Genomic DNA, 15,185 nt, shown 5'->3' with positions numbered 1-15,185 from the left:
TCTCTCTTTCGTCCGAGTCTTACTTTGTTCTTCCTGATTTACCTTGAACACTTTCTATGCTGGACACATCAAGCAAATCGGGGCTGCCATACGGAGCAAAACTTCGACTTCTCGAAATTAGAACGGGGGTACCCGAGGCCCAAGGCTGTCGTTCGTTCCATCGCCTTCTCTTGATCCCTGTTTCTCAGCTCAAAAGTTCACTCTACAAGCGCCACAATGATTCTTTTGATACGGTGCGTAACTGCGTTGCGAAGTGGTATACGTCCTCCGCAGATGTGGGCCGCTGGCCTCCTGCAGAGTCCCTGAACTCAACAGAACCGACCTGTTGCAGTGCGTGTTGGCTTGCGAGTGCAAATATGGATAGCATGCCACGACTACGTGTTGCCTCGAGGTCTCAATTTTCCTCCCTACTCATGTGCAACGAGAAAAGAAGCAAACAAGCGGCAACATGTTCCCGAACGCCCTCCAGGCACCCACTACGACGTGATTCTTGGCAGGGACCCCAACCTCTCATAGACTTTTCTGCCTTCACTACGGCATCATCGCCAAATCCAGGTCAGCAATCAGGCGCTTATCGCCGAGTCACGCATGCATCGCACCCATTGAACTAGGCAAGTTCTGCGTGTTCGAATACACGGAGGTTGTATCCGCAGACGCACCAGAGTGCTGTGCATCGAGCCCCATGAGTCCTGGTCCCCGCGTCACACGAACTTTTGGTCTATTTTCCGTTTTGAGCCGCGTCATTTAACCTTACCTGCGTTTTTTGACTCATACCGACCACCCCACTGCCGGGCGAGTCTAGTCATTGTACCCCGGTACTTTGAGCGTGCTGGTGTACCTGTTCTTGGCTTACTTGGATTCTCCCGAAGTACCGCGCTTCCCAGGACCGTGGTCAGGACCCTAGGACTGGGTCCTCAGGTCCACGCTAGAACCATACAAACAATGACTGGCCATTCACCATCATCTTCCGGCGAGGGTGCAGATCCTGTGCAAGATGATGTACCTTCCAATGTGCCGGTCCTGGGGCCTCATAACCAGGAGGCACTCTCAACAGCCGCCGAGGAGTTGATCCTGAACAATGAGGCCTCTTCGCCTCTAGCTGAGCCAGCCTCAGGCAACTCGGTCATCATGAATGCGAGGGCCTACCAGTCCGAAATGCTTGCCGAGAGCATGCGGCAAAACGTTATTGTTGCTGTAAGTCTCGTCGAGCCTGTGGATCCAGTCCCAAAGAGACCATGGGTTATTAACACTTGATAGATGGACACAGGTAGTGGCAAAACACAAGTGTAAGTGGACTGCCTACGAGCAAGCGTAGTTTCGTGACATTGATAGAAGCTTTCTATAGAGCTGTTCTGAGAATTAGAGCTGAATTGGAGAGAACGACGTCCGAAAAGGTGCGTTAAGGCCATTACGGATCTCTGTTGCTAGGCTAACTGTACAGATTGTCTGGTTTCTAGCTCCCACGGTATCGCTTTGTAGCCAACAGTTCGAAGTTCTCAAAACCCAGATACCCGAGGTTCAGATAAAGTTCCTCAGTGGCGACGATAACGTGGACTCATGGTCCGACCAGCAAACTTGGGATGCGGTTCTTCTCAATGTGCGCGTGGTTGTGTCGACATACCAAATCTTGTTGGACGCGATGTCGCACGCATTCGTGCCTATTTCCAGGCTATCTCTGATAGTCTTTGACGAAGGTTTGTGGTTTAGAGGTTTAGAAAGGGGCAGAGGCTAACCAGTACGAAATAGCTCATAATTGCATCGGGAAGTCTCCGGGAAGCAAAATCATGTCACTCTTCTACCATGAAGAACAGCGGAAAGGCCTCCCTACTCCCCATATCCTGGGTCTAACAGCAAGCCCGACTTTTGGCTCCAAAGTCGAAAGCATCAATACCCTCGAGGCTACGCTGGACGCTGTTTGCAAGAGCCCGACGATGCACCGAGACGACCTTCTTGCTGCTGTCAACAAGCCAGAGCTGGCATCCGCAATCTTTCAAAATCGAAACGAATACGATATTCCCAACAGCTTGCGAAGCTTGAGAATGGCTATACAATCTCTCGATATCTCGGAAGATCCCTTCATTCGACACTTACAAGCGGAGGGAACAGATCGCAGTCAGCGTGAACTCATTGCGGTTCTCAAGAGTCACGACACGTACATCCAGAACCAAATGACTTCTTTTGGCCGGCAGGCGAATCAGATATTCAACGAACTTGGACCTTGGGCTGCAGAGTATTATATCTGGGAAGTGATCTCAAGGTTCAGAGCCGCAGTCAAGGCCCAAAGCGTCTGGCTAGACACATGGAAGGATGAAGAGAAACAATACCTCGTCAACGTTCTCAGTCAAGTCGATTGCCAATGTCCATCGAAAGAGACCATCAGCCGTGCTGTCCTGTCGGATAAGGTGTTCGTTGTCATTGAACAATTGCTACAGTATAAACCTGACACCATTGGCATCATATTCGCCAGAGAAAGAGCAACTGTTGCGGTCCTATGTCATCTGCTAACATCGCATGGCTTGCTACGAGAGCGATATCGAATCGGGGCCATGATGGGCACATCGCAGTTTCAAGCCAAGAAGAAAGATATATGGGACCTTTCTCGAGTGGAAGATCAGCGGTCACTGCACCAATTCCGATCCGGGAGGAGCAATCTTTTGGTTGCCACCAGTGTACTAGAAGAAGGCATCGATGTGCCGGCCTGCAACTTGGTTGTCTGTTTCGATACCCCACCGAACCTCAAGTCGTTCATCCAACGCCGCGGACGGGCCCGAAAGAAGCAGTCCAAGCTTCTCATGCTACTTGACAGCTCGAATCCACTGGGGAAAGAGTGGGAGACCCTGGAGGCGGAGATGAAGGCCCAGTACGAAGAACAAGAGAGAGAATTGGAACATCTACAAGAGATCGAGCAGGCTGAGGAGCCAAAGGAGATGATCTTCAAAATCGAACAAACAGGGGCTGTTCTGGATCTTGATAACGCAAAGCAGCATCTCGACCATATATGCCGGATACTTTCCCCGGGAGAGTTCATCGACTGGCGGCCAGACTACATCATCGACAAGACGGACGCAAAAGGCGCGCCAGACTTGCGGGCCACTGTTCACCTGCCGAGCTACTTACCGGCCTCGGTCCGCAGCTCTGAGAGTCAGTTGGCTTGGAAATCAGAGCAAAATGCTACGAAAGACGCTGCGTTTCAAGCCTATCGCAATCTGTACAAGGCTGGACTTGTGAACGACAACTTGCTGCCTTTCAAGCCGGAGGACTTCGTACCCGGAATAGACAAAAGAGCTGCTATCCTGCAGGTCAACGGTTTACTCAATGCCTGGATAGGAGTCGCCAAGGCCTGGAAAGTTGGCGACAATTTGAGGGCAACTCGGATCCTACTCAAGGATTCGGACGGTGTTATCCAGGGAGAGTACGACATGGTCATCCCCCTATGGGTCCCTGGGTTGCAGACGATACCCATTCATCTGGACTACAACGTCACCTGGTCAATTGAGTTTGGACATCAGCTTCCCATTGACAAGCTCACCGGCAATGATGACACAGCTGTACTTCTTGCCCTGCCGTACGGTCACCGGTGGGTTTCGGCGGATCTCCAGCAGATTGTGAGGTTCAGTGCAGTTGGTGCTGGAGATATGTCCGTCGATCAAATCGGCGTCAAAGGTTTTGTCCCAGGGGCGATGTCAGACTACGATCTGACCTGTTTCATTCGCGACCAGACTGGTTCACCATATCTGTACGACAATGTCATCCCCCGCAAGCCGGCACCCGAAACTGTACAGAAGATGTTTTACGAATTCGAAAAGGCCCCAGAGGATGAACCTTACCTGGCTCTCAAGAAGTGGTCCCGTAGGTCGGACTTCCTTCATCGGCCACAGAGCGATCCCAGTCACGGCCCAGCTACTATCAAGCCGTATAATCGAGTCTACCCCATGTCGTGGGCAAAGGTGGACAACATCCCTGCCAAGTATGCCCAGTTCGGCGTGCTTATACCATCAATCTTGCACCGTATCGAGACGTACCTGGTGGCGCGAGAGTTGTCTATGGGCGTGCTGAGGCCACTCGCCATCTCTGACCCGTCTCTGGTAGTCACAGCCATTAGCGCGGGAAGCGCGTGTGAACCTACAAATTACGAACGCATCGAGTTTCTAGGCGACTCTATTCTCAAGTTCTCCGCCACAATCAATGTGGCCGCTCTGAGTAAGTCTATCTCCAGTAACCCGACGAGCTGTGCACGAATTCTAGAGCTAACACGAGACCAGACCCGGACTGGCCAGAACGGCTCCTGTCGTTTAAGAAAGACGCCATCGTCGCAAATTCGACCCTCTGCAAGGCGGCCATCAAGCACGGTCTCGACAGATTCATCCTCACCAAGCCCTTCACGGGACAGAAGTGGCGGCCAATCTACGTGGAGGACGTGCTCCAGCACGGCGAGGAGCCTACCACGAGGAAAATATCCACCAAAACGCTCGCAGATATCGTCGAAGCACTGATCGGGGCCTCGATGATTGACGGCGGTCTCCCCAAAGCACTAAAGTGCATGTCTATCTTTCTCCAGCAGATCAAATGGAAGACCCTAGACGACTGCAGACAGGCCCTTTACGACGTCGCTCCCTCTGGCGTGCAACTCCCGTCTACCCTTGAGCCCTTGGAGCAGCTCATAGGCTACGAGTTTAAAAAGAAGGCCCTGCTGATCCAGTCCATGACCCATGCCTCCTTCAGCCTCGGCAACACCCTGGGCTGTCTGGAACGTCTCGAGTTCATCGGCGACTCCGTCCTCGACTACATCATCGTCAACCGCCTCTTCTCCATCGAACCTCCTCTCCCACATCAGACGATGCATCTCCTCAAGACAGCAATGGTCAACGGCGACTTTCTCGGCTTCCTTGCTCTAGAGCAAGCAGTCATCCAGGACGAGGTCGTCATAACAGGGACCGACGGCGGCAACAAGAGACCCGAGCTGCAACACACGCGCTTCGCGCTGCCCCTGTGGAAGTTTATGCGCCACCAATCCCCCGCCATTGGCCTCGAGCAGCTCAACGTCACGAAACGGCACGCCGCGCTCAGGGACGAGATGGTCGAGGCGATGGAGCGCGGCACGACGTACCCCTGGGCCCTCATGGCGCGCATGCAGCTGCGCAAGTTCTACTCTGATATATTCGAGTCCCTTCTCGGCGCCGTGTACGTCGACTCCGGGGACCTGGACGTCTGCGCTGGTGTCGTGGAGCGGTTTGGGATCTTGGCGTACCTTGATCGCATTTTAAGAGACGGCGTGCATGTGTTGCATCCCAAGGAGGAGTTGGGTCATTTGGCGGACAATAAGACTGTGACGTACGTTTTGGACGTGCAGGATGTCGAAGATGGTGAGAAGCGGTTCTCGTGCAAGGTCATGGTTGGCGAGCGGTGCGTTGTCGAGGTTGACGGTGGGATTTCTAGAGACGAGGTCAAGGTTAAAGCCGCGGAGGCGGCGGTAAGAATACTCAAGGCGGAGAAGACTGCAGCAAAGAAAGAGAGCATGGACGTTCAGGAAGATGAAGATGTGGTCATGGGATAGGAGGAAAACGGATAGAAAATGTCGGTATGTCACGGACACAAAGGCAGAAGAAGGAGCTTGGCAGACTGGAAAAGCAATCAATTCTTATTTTGCTGTTTTGTATAAGCAAATTTGCGTTTGATTTCCCTTTTCCGAACTGACTGCCTATCGAGGGGGATAAAGTGCAACAAGAGGGTATAAACTGGCGCTTTGCCCCTGAACTCCTGATGAAAGAAACGATAAGCTGCTCGCATTAGAACCATGGAGAGACTGGCATTCTCAACTTTCCAGTCTGAAGATACTCCCATGCTTCCTGACTGCGGCTGGGAAAATCATAAGGTCCCTGAAGCTTGGCTTGATACAAACCGAAATACGCCATTTGGCCCTGAAAGCAAAGTTGCGCCGAAAATTGAGGGTCATACTCGTGACATCGTTCTCTGCGGACTGGCGAAGAACAAGTACCAAGGGAGTACATTCAAGAAAGAAACTCATACGCCTAGTCGTCGGTGAGGTCAATAGCCTCCCTGTTGGCGTCGATCTTGATCTTCTTCCATTCGCGTTTGGCAGGCTCCTCGGTGAGGTCGTAGATCTCGGCAAACTCGCGTTTGATGGTAGGGCCCTTTCTCTCTAGCTTGACGGTGCCAGATCGACGTCCATTCTGCCCTAGTTTAGTCTTGGGTTCTCTACACAGCGGTAAGGCTGAAACTCACGTTAATCTCGTCCAGACGCTCCGCAGCTAGCCGTCTGATATCGGCCTCGGAAAGCTCGTCAATGGCCTCGGGACTTGGAGACCGAGGAATGATGAGCTCCTTTTGCAATGCATCTGAGAAAGCGTGAGCTAAGTAAGCAGAGAGCCGGCTTGCAGATCGCCTCATACCTCTGGAACGGTATTTGAACATGAAGCACGCCATAGGATTACCGCCGTTGAGATAGTCGGCGCACACTGACTTCCTCTTGGAAACAAATCCACCGTCAGTGAAGCTATGGAGCATGTAAGCACAGGCAGAATTGTCGCATGGCGAGAGGATGCAACTCACGAGGTACCGTGAGAGACTGCGCGGCCCTTGAGCGCCTTTTCCGCAATGTTGAAACTGGAATTCTGATTATCGCGATAGTGCTCATGGCCTGACGAGTACGAAGGCCCTGTAATGGTCAAGGGGTAGACAAAGATCTCGATGACGCCGAGAGACTTTGCTTTCTTGGAGTCTCCCTCGACGCGCTCCTTGGTGGCATCGTCAACTGAGACGCATGTCAATACTCAGAACACATACCCATGGCGCCGCCAAGATATGACAACTTTACCAGTAGTGACTTGGGAGAACTTGAATTTGCTCAGACGATCGTAAGAGGGGTCTCTTGAGCTTCCTCGAGAACCCTCAACAACTGTGCTCCATTTGTAGAATGGATCGAATGAGTTGAAGCGACTCGCCTCGCAAACGACACTATCCATGCGCTTGCCATCGACATATAAGTAGAGTGAGAAGGCGCTTTTCGGGCTCTCCCACCGGTGCATGTGATTAACCTCGTACTTTACCGTGAAGCAGGTGTCATCCTTGGACTCAATGTATTTGAAGATACGGTGGGTTGCGTGCTTGCGGTTGACGTCGTTCTCAAAGCCATCCGGGTCGTCGTACTCAACAGCTTCCTGGCCATTGACTTGGATGGTGACTTTCACACCCTTGAGCTCGTCGATGACGGCCATCTTGCGTCACAGTCTCGCTAGTCCACTTGAATGACCCGCTGACAGAAAAGAAAGTGGTGGTCCAAGTCGTTCGTTCCGTCGTTGAAATAAGGTAAGGCGTATGCGCGGTGATGAGAGAAAAGTGGAATGTAGTCAATTTGGAATGAGACGTTTAGACCCACGTGAAGATGGGGAGGAAGAAGGTGCGAACGCGACTGAAAAGGCAATTATTGGGTGGGGGTTGCCTAACATTGATGTGCGCTCGCTACCTGATTGGCTGTTCTTCATTGTTCAGGCAGAAGTGGGGTACCATGCTGCCAACTGTAAGTGAAGCAGCTGGCACTTTATCGATACATCATGTTCATTCGCCAAAGCTTCGTCGATAAGTGCCTACAGATACTGCCAAGCCGAAACAGGCCGCCCGCCTTAATTTGCTCTAAGTTAGGGACGAAAAGAAGACATCGACGTCTTTACGGTTGGCAGACGGGCCCTTCCCGCATTCCTCCATTGATGAACCATATGGGCCGTAGTCTGGTATAAAACCTCGCTCAAAAAAACTCTGGGGCACGCCAGCGGGTAGATCCCCCTGCACCAACGGCCAAGAGTGGACTCGGGCAAGCCACCGGCCCATCATCAAGGAAAGTACCAACTGGGCGTGACACAATAGCTTGCCGCTCAATATCTCACCTTCATTTCTCCTATTCCCGTCACTGCTCCTGCTCCTGCTCCTGCTCCTATTTTTTGCTATTATTACTACTATTATGATTGCTTTTTACTTTCTACACTGTACAATCCACTTTCGAGAGGGTATCATAATCAATCGATTAAACGACAAGTGATAATCTTAGTAGTTTTCAAAAATGTACTTAAATACAAAAGATCGTCATAACGTATGCTAGCAAGCTCTTGAGTAGATAGATTAGGGAAATTTAGAGCAGAATGTGACCCCTATCATCTCGTGTCAAGGCCGTAAAGCATTGTGCGGCGAACAGGGCTCCCCGGACGACATAGTCTGTATCTTCAATACCGGAACTTCGGCGGAAACGAGTATAGAGATGACAAGATGCGAGAAATCAAGCGAATGTCCGAGTAATAAGTGGTCGAGGTCTTGAGTGAGGTAGACCAAAGACCGCGGGGTCTGGTCAAGGAGTCAAGGCCTTCTACAAGGCCTTCTAGAGCATGCGAGAAGGCCATATAGACACCGTCAATCCCCTTCCTGTCACCAGCCAGCACCAGCCAGCAGGCGCTCGTCTAGGTCGACGGGTCAGGTCAAACTGGCTGGGTGGTGGAGAGGTTAAGGATTCAACAATGAAAACGCCCACAGCCTACGCGACGACAGGCTACGAGTTCGAATCCCAGCATGAGCACCAAGAGATGTAGCCACACCGGTGGTGAACTCTTTTTAGATCTCTCTAGACGGTCTTAAGGGTATTTTGTAAATTTCAAGTTCTTATTGATGCACACTGGTATGCAGAATGACCCTTGACCATGGTCAGGGTACTACTCTTGTTTACCCTTGACTTGTTCACAATTGAGGTTAAGGACTTCGGCTCATGCGAAGGATCCAATGCGAGGAGGGTACCCATGGTTCACTTAGGTGTCCTCTGGATGCATGGCCTTGCAAAGCGACCACGCACTGGAATGGTCGCATCCGAGAGATTCTTGTTTTGAGTCACGAGAAATTAAAATCCGTGGGGCACTTGTTTTTAGGAATCACGGTCGAATTCGGCTGTCTTGAGAAGCCCATACTGGCTTCTTCTCGACGCAGGTGCCTACTGCTTCAGCGGGCTTGCTGCTTGCCCTCCAACGCACCTTCCATTTTATGGACTGGACTCCTCGCCCCGTAATTCCACCCTCCTCCTTCCTTATACCCTTCTCATCTGTTTTAATCTCCTCCCTCTACCCATAATTCTCCTTCCTCTAGATACCCATACTTCTTCTTCCTCGCCCAGAAGCTCAGACTTATCTGAACTCACTAACTTCTGTATGTGGATCGCTTAACTCCAGAGGCCTTACTCACTCTCGAAACGCCATCCCACGACCACGACTCGGAGGGACCATGGCGGTGATTGATGGCCTCCCAGAGATCAAGGTCTCCATCCGAATCAACGGATTCGAGGAAGACTGCATCGAGTACGACGATCCAGATCCTCCGAAATCCACGTCATATCGGGGCTCGGCAACTCATACCACTTCCAAAGTCATCGAAAGTCAGGTCGATGCCAGATTTTCTATCCACTTTGAGATTCGGAACCGTCCGAATTGGATCAATGACAAGAACTGGCTCGCGTTGAAGCTTCACATTGACGGTCAAAACGTGTCCACATATTACCTCGGACCTGATAATCTGGTCAATCAAATCATCGTCTCAACCATCAGCGGGTTTTGGGACAGATCCAGCAAACCTGGCAAGGAGATTAGAAGGCACTTCAACTTCGCTTCCATCAAAACAGGTTTTTCTTCGCCGTCTCTTTTCATCGATCTTGAGCCGCTGACTTTGGTAACGCAGTCGAAGGGAGCAACGAACAGCTATCAGGAGATGAAACCATTGCGGAACATCTCGGCATCATCGAAGTGACGGTGTTCCGTGTCGAGCTTGAAGGCCACAAACCCAGAACCCCGGCACAATCGAGGACAGAGAGCATAAGGAATGTCTCTGAAATTGCAATCAAAGGCAAAAACATATCACACAGTACATCGTAAGAAGCCCAACACCTTCATCTGATCATACTGCTAACTGTGTGGTCATCAGCTTCACTGAAGGAATCGAGGTTGATCCAAGGAAGACAATGAGAATCTTCAAGCACAGGGACAAATCCCAGAGAATCGCCCGATTCTTTTTTCGATACAAGCCTAAGGCTTCTCTTCAAATCGACGGCATCATTCCTCGAGATTCTTCTCCGGTCCCCTCTCCTGATCCCTCTCCTGCACACCCGCCCCAGACCGTGGCAAACTTGCCGCTAGCTGATATTATGAGGCTTGCCCAAGAGCGTTTGGAGCAGCTGGAAGTAAGTGATTTCATATTCAAGGTTATGTCAAACTGACAATTTAATCAGCCTCAAGTCAAGAGAGAGCCTGGAACCGGCGTGAAGCGGGAAGCAGACGAGGAGACCGACTCCCGTCCGTGCAAGATCTACAAGATAGACGCAGATGGAACGATTGATCTCAGCGATGATTGAGAGGATTGTGACGGGTACATTCCTCATACTTGAGCAGAGAAGGCCATGTCGGCCAGTGATTCATTCGGATGGCCTTTCGACGATATACGTTAGAAAGGGGCGAAGGGATAATCAAGTCGTATTTGCAATGGTAGACGCAGAATAACAAGGAAAAACAGTTTCTTCATATCATATCTCACTGTTCATTCGGGTGTTCATAAGCGTGTGGATGTACCGCTACTTTTCAGCACAATGACGGGATAAGCAGAAGACGCGCCTCGAGGAATATGTATAAGCAGACCGCATGTCTCAATGACAATTCCTAGACGCGGTTTTACATGGCTGGTGTAACGAATTTGAGCCCGAGAGCGCATAGGTTACCAAGGAATTATTCCACTCTACAGAAGCCTCTCTTAGGAGGCTTCTTGCCAGCCAGGTATTACCGGATTACATTACTGGACGTAGGTGTCACCGAGACAAGTAGGCGCACGGCTTCTCATTTCTCATCACGCCACATTTCAACTTCATTTTACACCCATCGCACAAGATTTCATCACAGAAAGTGTCAAGATGAGTGGAAACAGCTCGTATCTCTTTGCTAGAGATGCCAATCTTGCACACGGAATCTACCTACTTGGCCGTTCAAAGTCAACCTTGTTTCCTTTAGTAAGATCGCATGAGTTACAAGTACAGCCGTTGTATCTATCTGAGTCTCTCTTCCTCAGCGAGCGGCAGGCTCGTAGGAGTCCGCTCGTAAACATTGATCTCTCATTCAGACCACTCCTTTCCCACTTCGATGCCGAGGAACTTTCACCCCGCGTCTAGCAGCTTTTCTGATCCGAGCCATGACCTCTAATCCTCAGTATGTAGAAGTAGCAAGAAACTTCTTGGGTCTAGAAGGTGAGTTGTGGCCGAAAGCCACCGCAGCAGACCTCTTTCTGTTGAGTTGAGCGTGTTTCGACCGAGTCTCTTGAATCGAGACGGCCTCGTCATCCGGTATCTCTCCCCGAAGCTTCTGCTCCTTCGCGATGGGCTCTGGAAGCTTGGGCCGGATCGGAATGACTCGTTCGTTCAGTTGAGAGTCAAGCTTATCTCCCTTTTTGGGTAATGTAGTAGTTGTCGAGGCAGGTTTCGCACCAGCGGTTGTCTGTGTCTGTGCAGAAGCTTCCGGCAGACCACGAAGCTTCGCAGGCAATGAATAGGAGGGTGTCTTGGCGTCAGAGCCTCTGAATCCGCCTCGATCCTGCTTTGAAAGGGCTGGTTTCTTGGACATGTTGATCAAGCCCTCACCGCGATTGCTCTCATTATTGTCCTTGGGTCTGTGTACGGGCAAGTCTCCTGAGCAATGTCAGTCTTGGGGAAAGATGAACTCGATCAGGAAATTTACAGACCTCTTGGTCCATATCTGAAGTTGAACCGGGCGATAGGACGCTCGTAGTTGAGCCGCTTCACGTCGTATGTGTCTGCCGCCAGGGCTTTCTTGACCTTCTTCCCAGATCCCAAGCTGGATTCCGCTGTTATCGAACGTTTTTGGCATGTATGAGAAGGCCGTGCTTGCAACTTACCGTTTGGTCTGAACTGATGACCCATATGCAGTAGTGTCGTCGAGTCGCTGCCTCTCCGGTGCACCAAGTAGCTTGACGATGTATAAATCAACGCGAATGGTACCTCGAATCGCGCTGCCGTCGTTCTTGGCCGCGGCAAACTTGAAAGGCTGCAAGACCTGGCGGCCTTTACTGTTCACTCCTGTTACTCCAAAGAACTCCATGGGGAATCGGCGCGATGCCCGGGCATCGATTACGGTCTTCGTATACAACCGCCGAAGAACCTCATTGTCGTCAAAGTGAATCAGCACCATCAGCCCCTCATCCTTGGCAAGGAGTCGACAAATTCCTGCGCCAGGAGAAGCCAGAATCGAAAATCTCGCTCCCTCCTTGACAGCGATGACTTTGCTGCAGCTGAATGGGGCGCTGTTTTCGAGGCTCTCTGCTGTAACGTCATTTCGTTCCGGGGCTGGAGCACCAGCGACGGTAATCACCACTCGCATGTTGATGTTGAAGTCGAAACCTGCCATCGCTCTAGCTTGCTGAACGAGAAGTATTCTCGTGGCTTGTCGGTGTGGTCGTACTTCTGCAACTCAACCGAGCTTGAGATCGACGAACAAGGCAGGGTTGTGGCTGAAAACGTTCGATTTGCAGCAGTCCAGTATTCAAATTAGCCAGAAAGGCCCTGGGTGTACCTTACTGTAGAGGGGAATCCAGAAATCCCTTCTGCCTTTCATTCTTCGAGTCGTTGGGCATCTGTAGGGTCAAAAATTCGCGGACTGGCTTTGGGTCATGTCTAATTGCCTTGGGGCAGGGGACGAGGCCTGACCGAGCCACCGCATGGTGAAGGAGCCATCAGTGCAGAGATCTATAGTAATAGTACCAGGAATTCGGCTCACTGCGTTTAATAGCACCTCTCTCGCGAAGGTGAGAAGAGACTCTTCAGTATTCGACTCCCCGTTGTGGTTAACTTCGCACCCGAAGTCACATAGAACAACAACAAAACACCTGCATACTTGAGAACTTTTGTATTTAACACAACTCACGGTGGTTCGGGAGTTAGCTTTCTGATGGACGTGAGTCCTACTGCTCTTCCACCTGATCCCTCGAACCAAGTCTTCTATCAAAGCAATGTCGACTTCCTTTCAACCAAACAATCCCCCTCGTCCGAAATGTCTTCATTTGGGGCCTTCCATTCAGTACAGTGAACTTCGGCCTGTGAATTTACCACCCCAACAAAGGCTTTGTTTGACGAATAAGACTCTTCCAGTGACCTCCATCCTGTGATAATTCCGTCTTTACAACAAACGCACGATCTCCTGGCCTACATCTCTAGTAGCCGCCCGTGAGATCAATAGCGTCATGGCCATTTCCCAGCTTGATGATCTTGTAAGGACGGGCCAACTGCTCACCAGCGCCATCTGTAAAATCACAGAAGTCGTCATAGCTCCGCTTGTTCTTCTGAGCTGAAGATTGCGCTTGCTCATCCTGATGGGGGTGTCAGTCTATGAACCCTTTTAAAGTCAATCATCACCCTACTTGGAGCTGTTGGTGTCTCTCTCTAGCAAGACGCTCGACCTCATCTTCATGAAGGTCCTCGAATCTAGGAAGGCTCGAATTTCCCAAGTAGGCCGGTTTCTGACGGAAGAAAGGCGCCGGGGCGGGCTCAGGGCTGGGGGTCTGGTGAAGGATCTCCTCAATTTTCAGCGCATCTTTATGATAGTCAGCCTTTTTCAATCCAAAGACACACCTGTTACACATAGACACATACCTCGCGAGCGATACTTGAATGTGTAGGTCGCGAAGAGGGGGCCAGTGCGAATTCGCTCCATCGCTGCTCGATGGGCAAATCTAGGAGGTCGCAGACTCTTGTTCACCGGCGGGGTGAAGCTGCGAAGACATGGTTAGCATGATGGGTACATTCCCAGAAGAAAATTGTTACACACGAAGTGCCATGGTAGATAGGTCGGCCCTTGATAGCTTCCTCGGATATCTCGCACTTGTTGTACTCCGGCTCGCGGAACGGTCTCTCCAAGTTGACCCATCTGTTGCGGCGTGGACCACCAGCGAATCTGGCAAGTCTGACGCGCACCTCGATTGTACCAAGATCCTTGGCACACCTCCATTCGCCATCGGTAGCGTCTTGGTCAACTGTGTGGAAAGATCAGCATCGAATATTGTTAGCAGTCGAGTGATGCGGTGGATTTACCTGCAGTAATCGTCTGGAACTTGAAGTTACTCTCAACCATGGCAGTTCTATGCTGGTTGGGATGTCTCTTGCCTTTGAAGGCAAAGTGCCAGCCTCCATGTTTGAAGTCATCATCGTAGCAGAATCGCTTTCCCATGAAGTGGCCGTCGAGGAAGAGAAGGAAAACCAAGCCTTCATCGTGATGGATCCAGGGATCAATAGTGGCATCGTCCAAGACATTGACGTGAACTGCGAACTCGGTACCTTCCTTACTCTCAATGTAGTTGCGGGCACACTGCTCGTAGTCGTCCATGTATCTCTCATGCTCATGGTACGGATAAGGGTCGGGGTATTCGTCAGCGTCTCGGTAGGCTTTCTTGAGGCGAACTGAAACACTGACAGCGGGAAGGGTATCGATAATGGCCATCTTTGAGGGAAGCCTGATTTGATTCGTGGTGTAGAAGGTGTGATTTTGGAAGCTGTGAGCAGAAATTGAATGATCGTGAAGATTTTGGCGGCAGAAAGAAGAAAGAACAGAGAGAACCACAACCTTGGAACGTTTGCCCTTTGAACGAAATACTGGTAGAAGAATGTGAAATAGTGAGTCCCCTAGAGAAAGGACTGCGGTGGGATCGAGAAGAGAAATGGAAAATAATTTGTGACGTGCCTCTGGTGGAAGAGGGAGAAGTGTGGCCGAGAGAGGATGTGGAACAGGTGGAAGGCTTTGGGGTAGGTGTAGACGAGAAGCCCGTCACTTCCTGATCCATACCTTCCATCGTTGTAGATTCGGCTCCCGCCTTAAGTTGGTGGTTTTTCCATGGATAGTAGAAGGTGCGCTCAGCAGGCAGGCACCTGCCTCCTTCCTGCTTTAAGAAATATTCCGCGGCCAGCCATGGTAAGGTCTGGAGTGAATGAAATTACGTCTTTTTGAGGACTACTGCAACATAGAGCGTAAGAATTATGAGAGAGTTCTCAATGTGCAAACGGCATAGATACTCAGATACCTAACGATCAGTTGGATTAGAATTCCTTGAAGGTGTGGTGTTGAGATCGTGTAAGTGACATTCATGAGAGTGGGTAC

At 50.8% G+C, this 15,185-nt stretch overlaps 5 protein-coding genes across 5 annotated transcripts; 2 read left to right on the top strand and 3 right to left on the bottom strand.

Moving 5' to 3' along the window:
• Nucleotides 1–942: 942 nt before the first annotated feature.
• Nucleotides 943–5,554, top strand: CABS01_12399 (RNase3 domain-containing protein; the record flags this gene model as incomplete). The annotated part of the gene is made up of 6 exons (XM_060545753.1): nucleotides 943–1,194; nucleotides 1,258–1,286; nucleotides 1,346–1,394; nucleotides 1,442–1,694; nucleotides 1,747–4,200; nucleotides 4,263–5,554. The coding sequence occupies 6 exons, from the start codon at nucleotides 943–945 to the stop codon at nucleotides 5,552–5,554; spliced, it is 4,329 nt and encodes a 1,442-aa protein (XP_060396610.1).
• Nucleotides 5,555–6,029: 475 nt separating this feature from the next.
• On the bottom strand, nucleotides 6,030–7,235 carry CABS01_12398 (uncharacterized protein; the record flags this gene model as incomplete). The annotated part of the gene is made up of 5 exons (XM_060545752.1): nucleotides 6,030–6,191; nucleotides 6,244–6,356; nucleotides 6,411–6,514; nucleotides 6,571–6,772; nucleotides 6,836–7,235. The coding sequence occupies 5 exons, from the start codon at nucleotides 7,233–7,235 to the stop codon at nucleotides 6,030–6,032; spliced, it is 981 nt and encodes a 326-aa protein (XP_060396609.1).
• Nucleotides 7,236–9,273: 2,038 nt separating this feature from the next.
• On the top strand, nucleotides 9,274–10,393 carry CABS01_12397 (uncharacterized protein; the record flags this gene model as incomplete). Its single annotated transcript, XM_060545751.1, has 4 exons — nucleotides 9,274–9,667; nucleotides 9,724–9,913; nucleotides 9,967–10,222; nucleotides 10,271–10,393. 4 exons carry the CDS (start codon nucleotides 9,274–9,276, stop codon nucleotides 10,391–10,393), a joined length of 963 nt encoding a protein of 320 aa, XP_060396608.1.
• Nucleotides 10,394–11,231: 838 nt separating this feature from the next.
• Nucleotides 11,232–12,446, bottom strand: CABS01_12396 (uncharacterized protein; the record flags this gene model as incomplete). Its single annotated transcript, XM_060545750.1, has 3 exons — nucleotides 11,232–11,710; nucleotides 11,764–11,876; nucleotides 11,938–12,446. The coding sequence occupies 3 exons, from the start codon at nucleotides 12,444–12,446 to the stop codon at nucleotides 11,232–11,234; spliced, it is 1,101 nt and encodes a 366-aa protein (XP_060396607.1).
• An 802-nt stretch (nucleotides 12,447–13,248) lies between these two features.
• CABS01_12395 (uncharacterized protein) lies at nucleotides 13,249–14,531 on the bottom strand (the record flags this gene model as incomplete). The annotated part of the gene is made up of 5 exons (XM_060545749.1): nucleotides 13,249–13,404; nucleotides 13,456–13,628; nucleotides 13,688–13,806; nucleotides 13,863–14,067; nucleotides 14,126–14,531. The coding sequence occupies 5 exons, from the start codon at nucleotides 14,529–14,531 to the stop codon at nucleotides 13,249–13,251; spliced, it is 1,059 nt and encodes a 352-aa protein (XP_060396606.1).
• Between the last annotated feature and the right edge of the window lie 654 nt (nucleotides 14,532–15,185).

Source organism: Colletotrichum abscissum, assembly GCF_030869225.1.
Source record: "Colletotrichum abscissum strain IMI 504890 chromosome Unknown Scaffold_37.1, whole genome shotgun sequence".
Taxonomy (NCBI): domain Eukaryota; kingdom Fungi; phylum Ascomycota; class Sordariomycetes; order Glomerellales; family Glomerellaceae; genus Colletotrichum; species Colletotrichum abscissum.
Note: the sequence above shows the minus strand (reverse complement) of the source record. Positions and strands in the feature narration are given on the sequence as shown.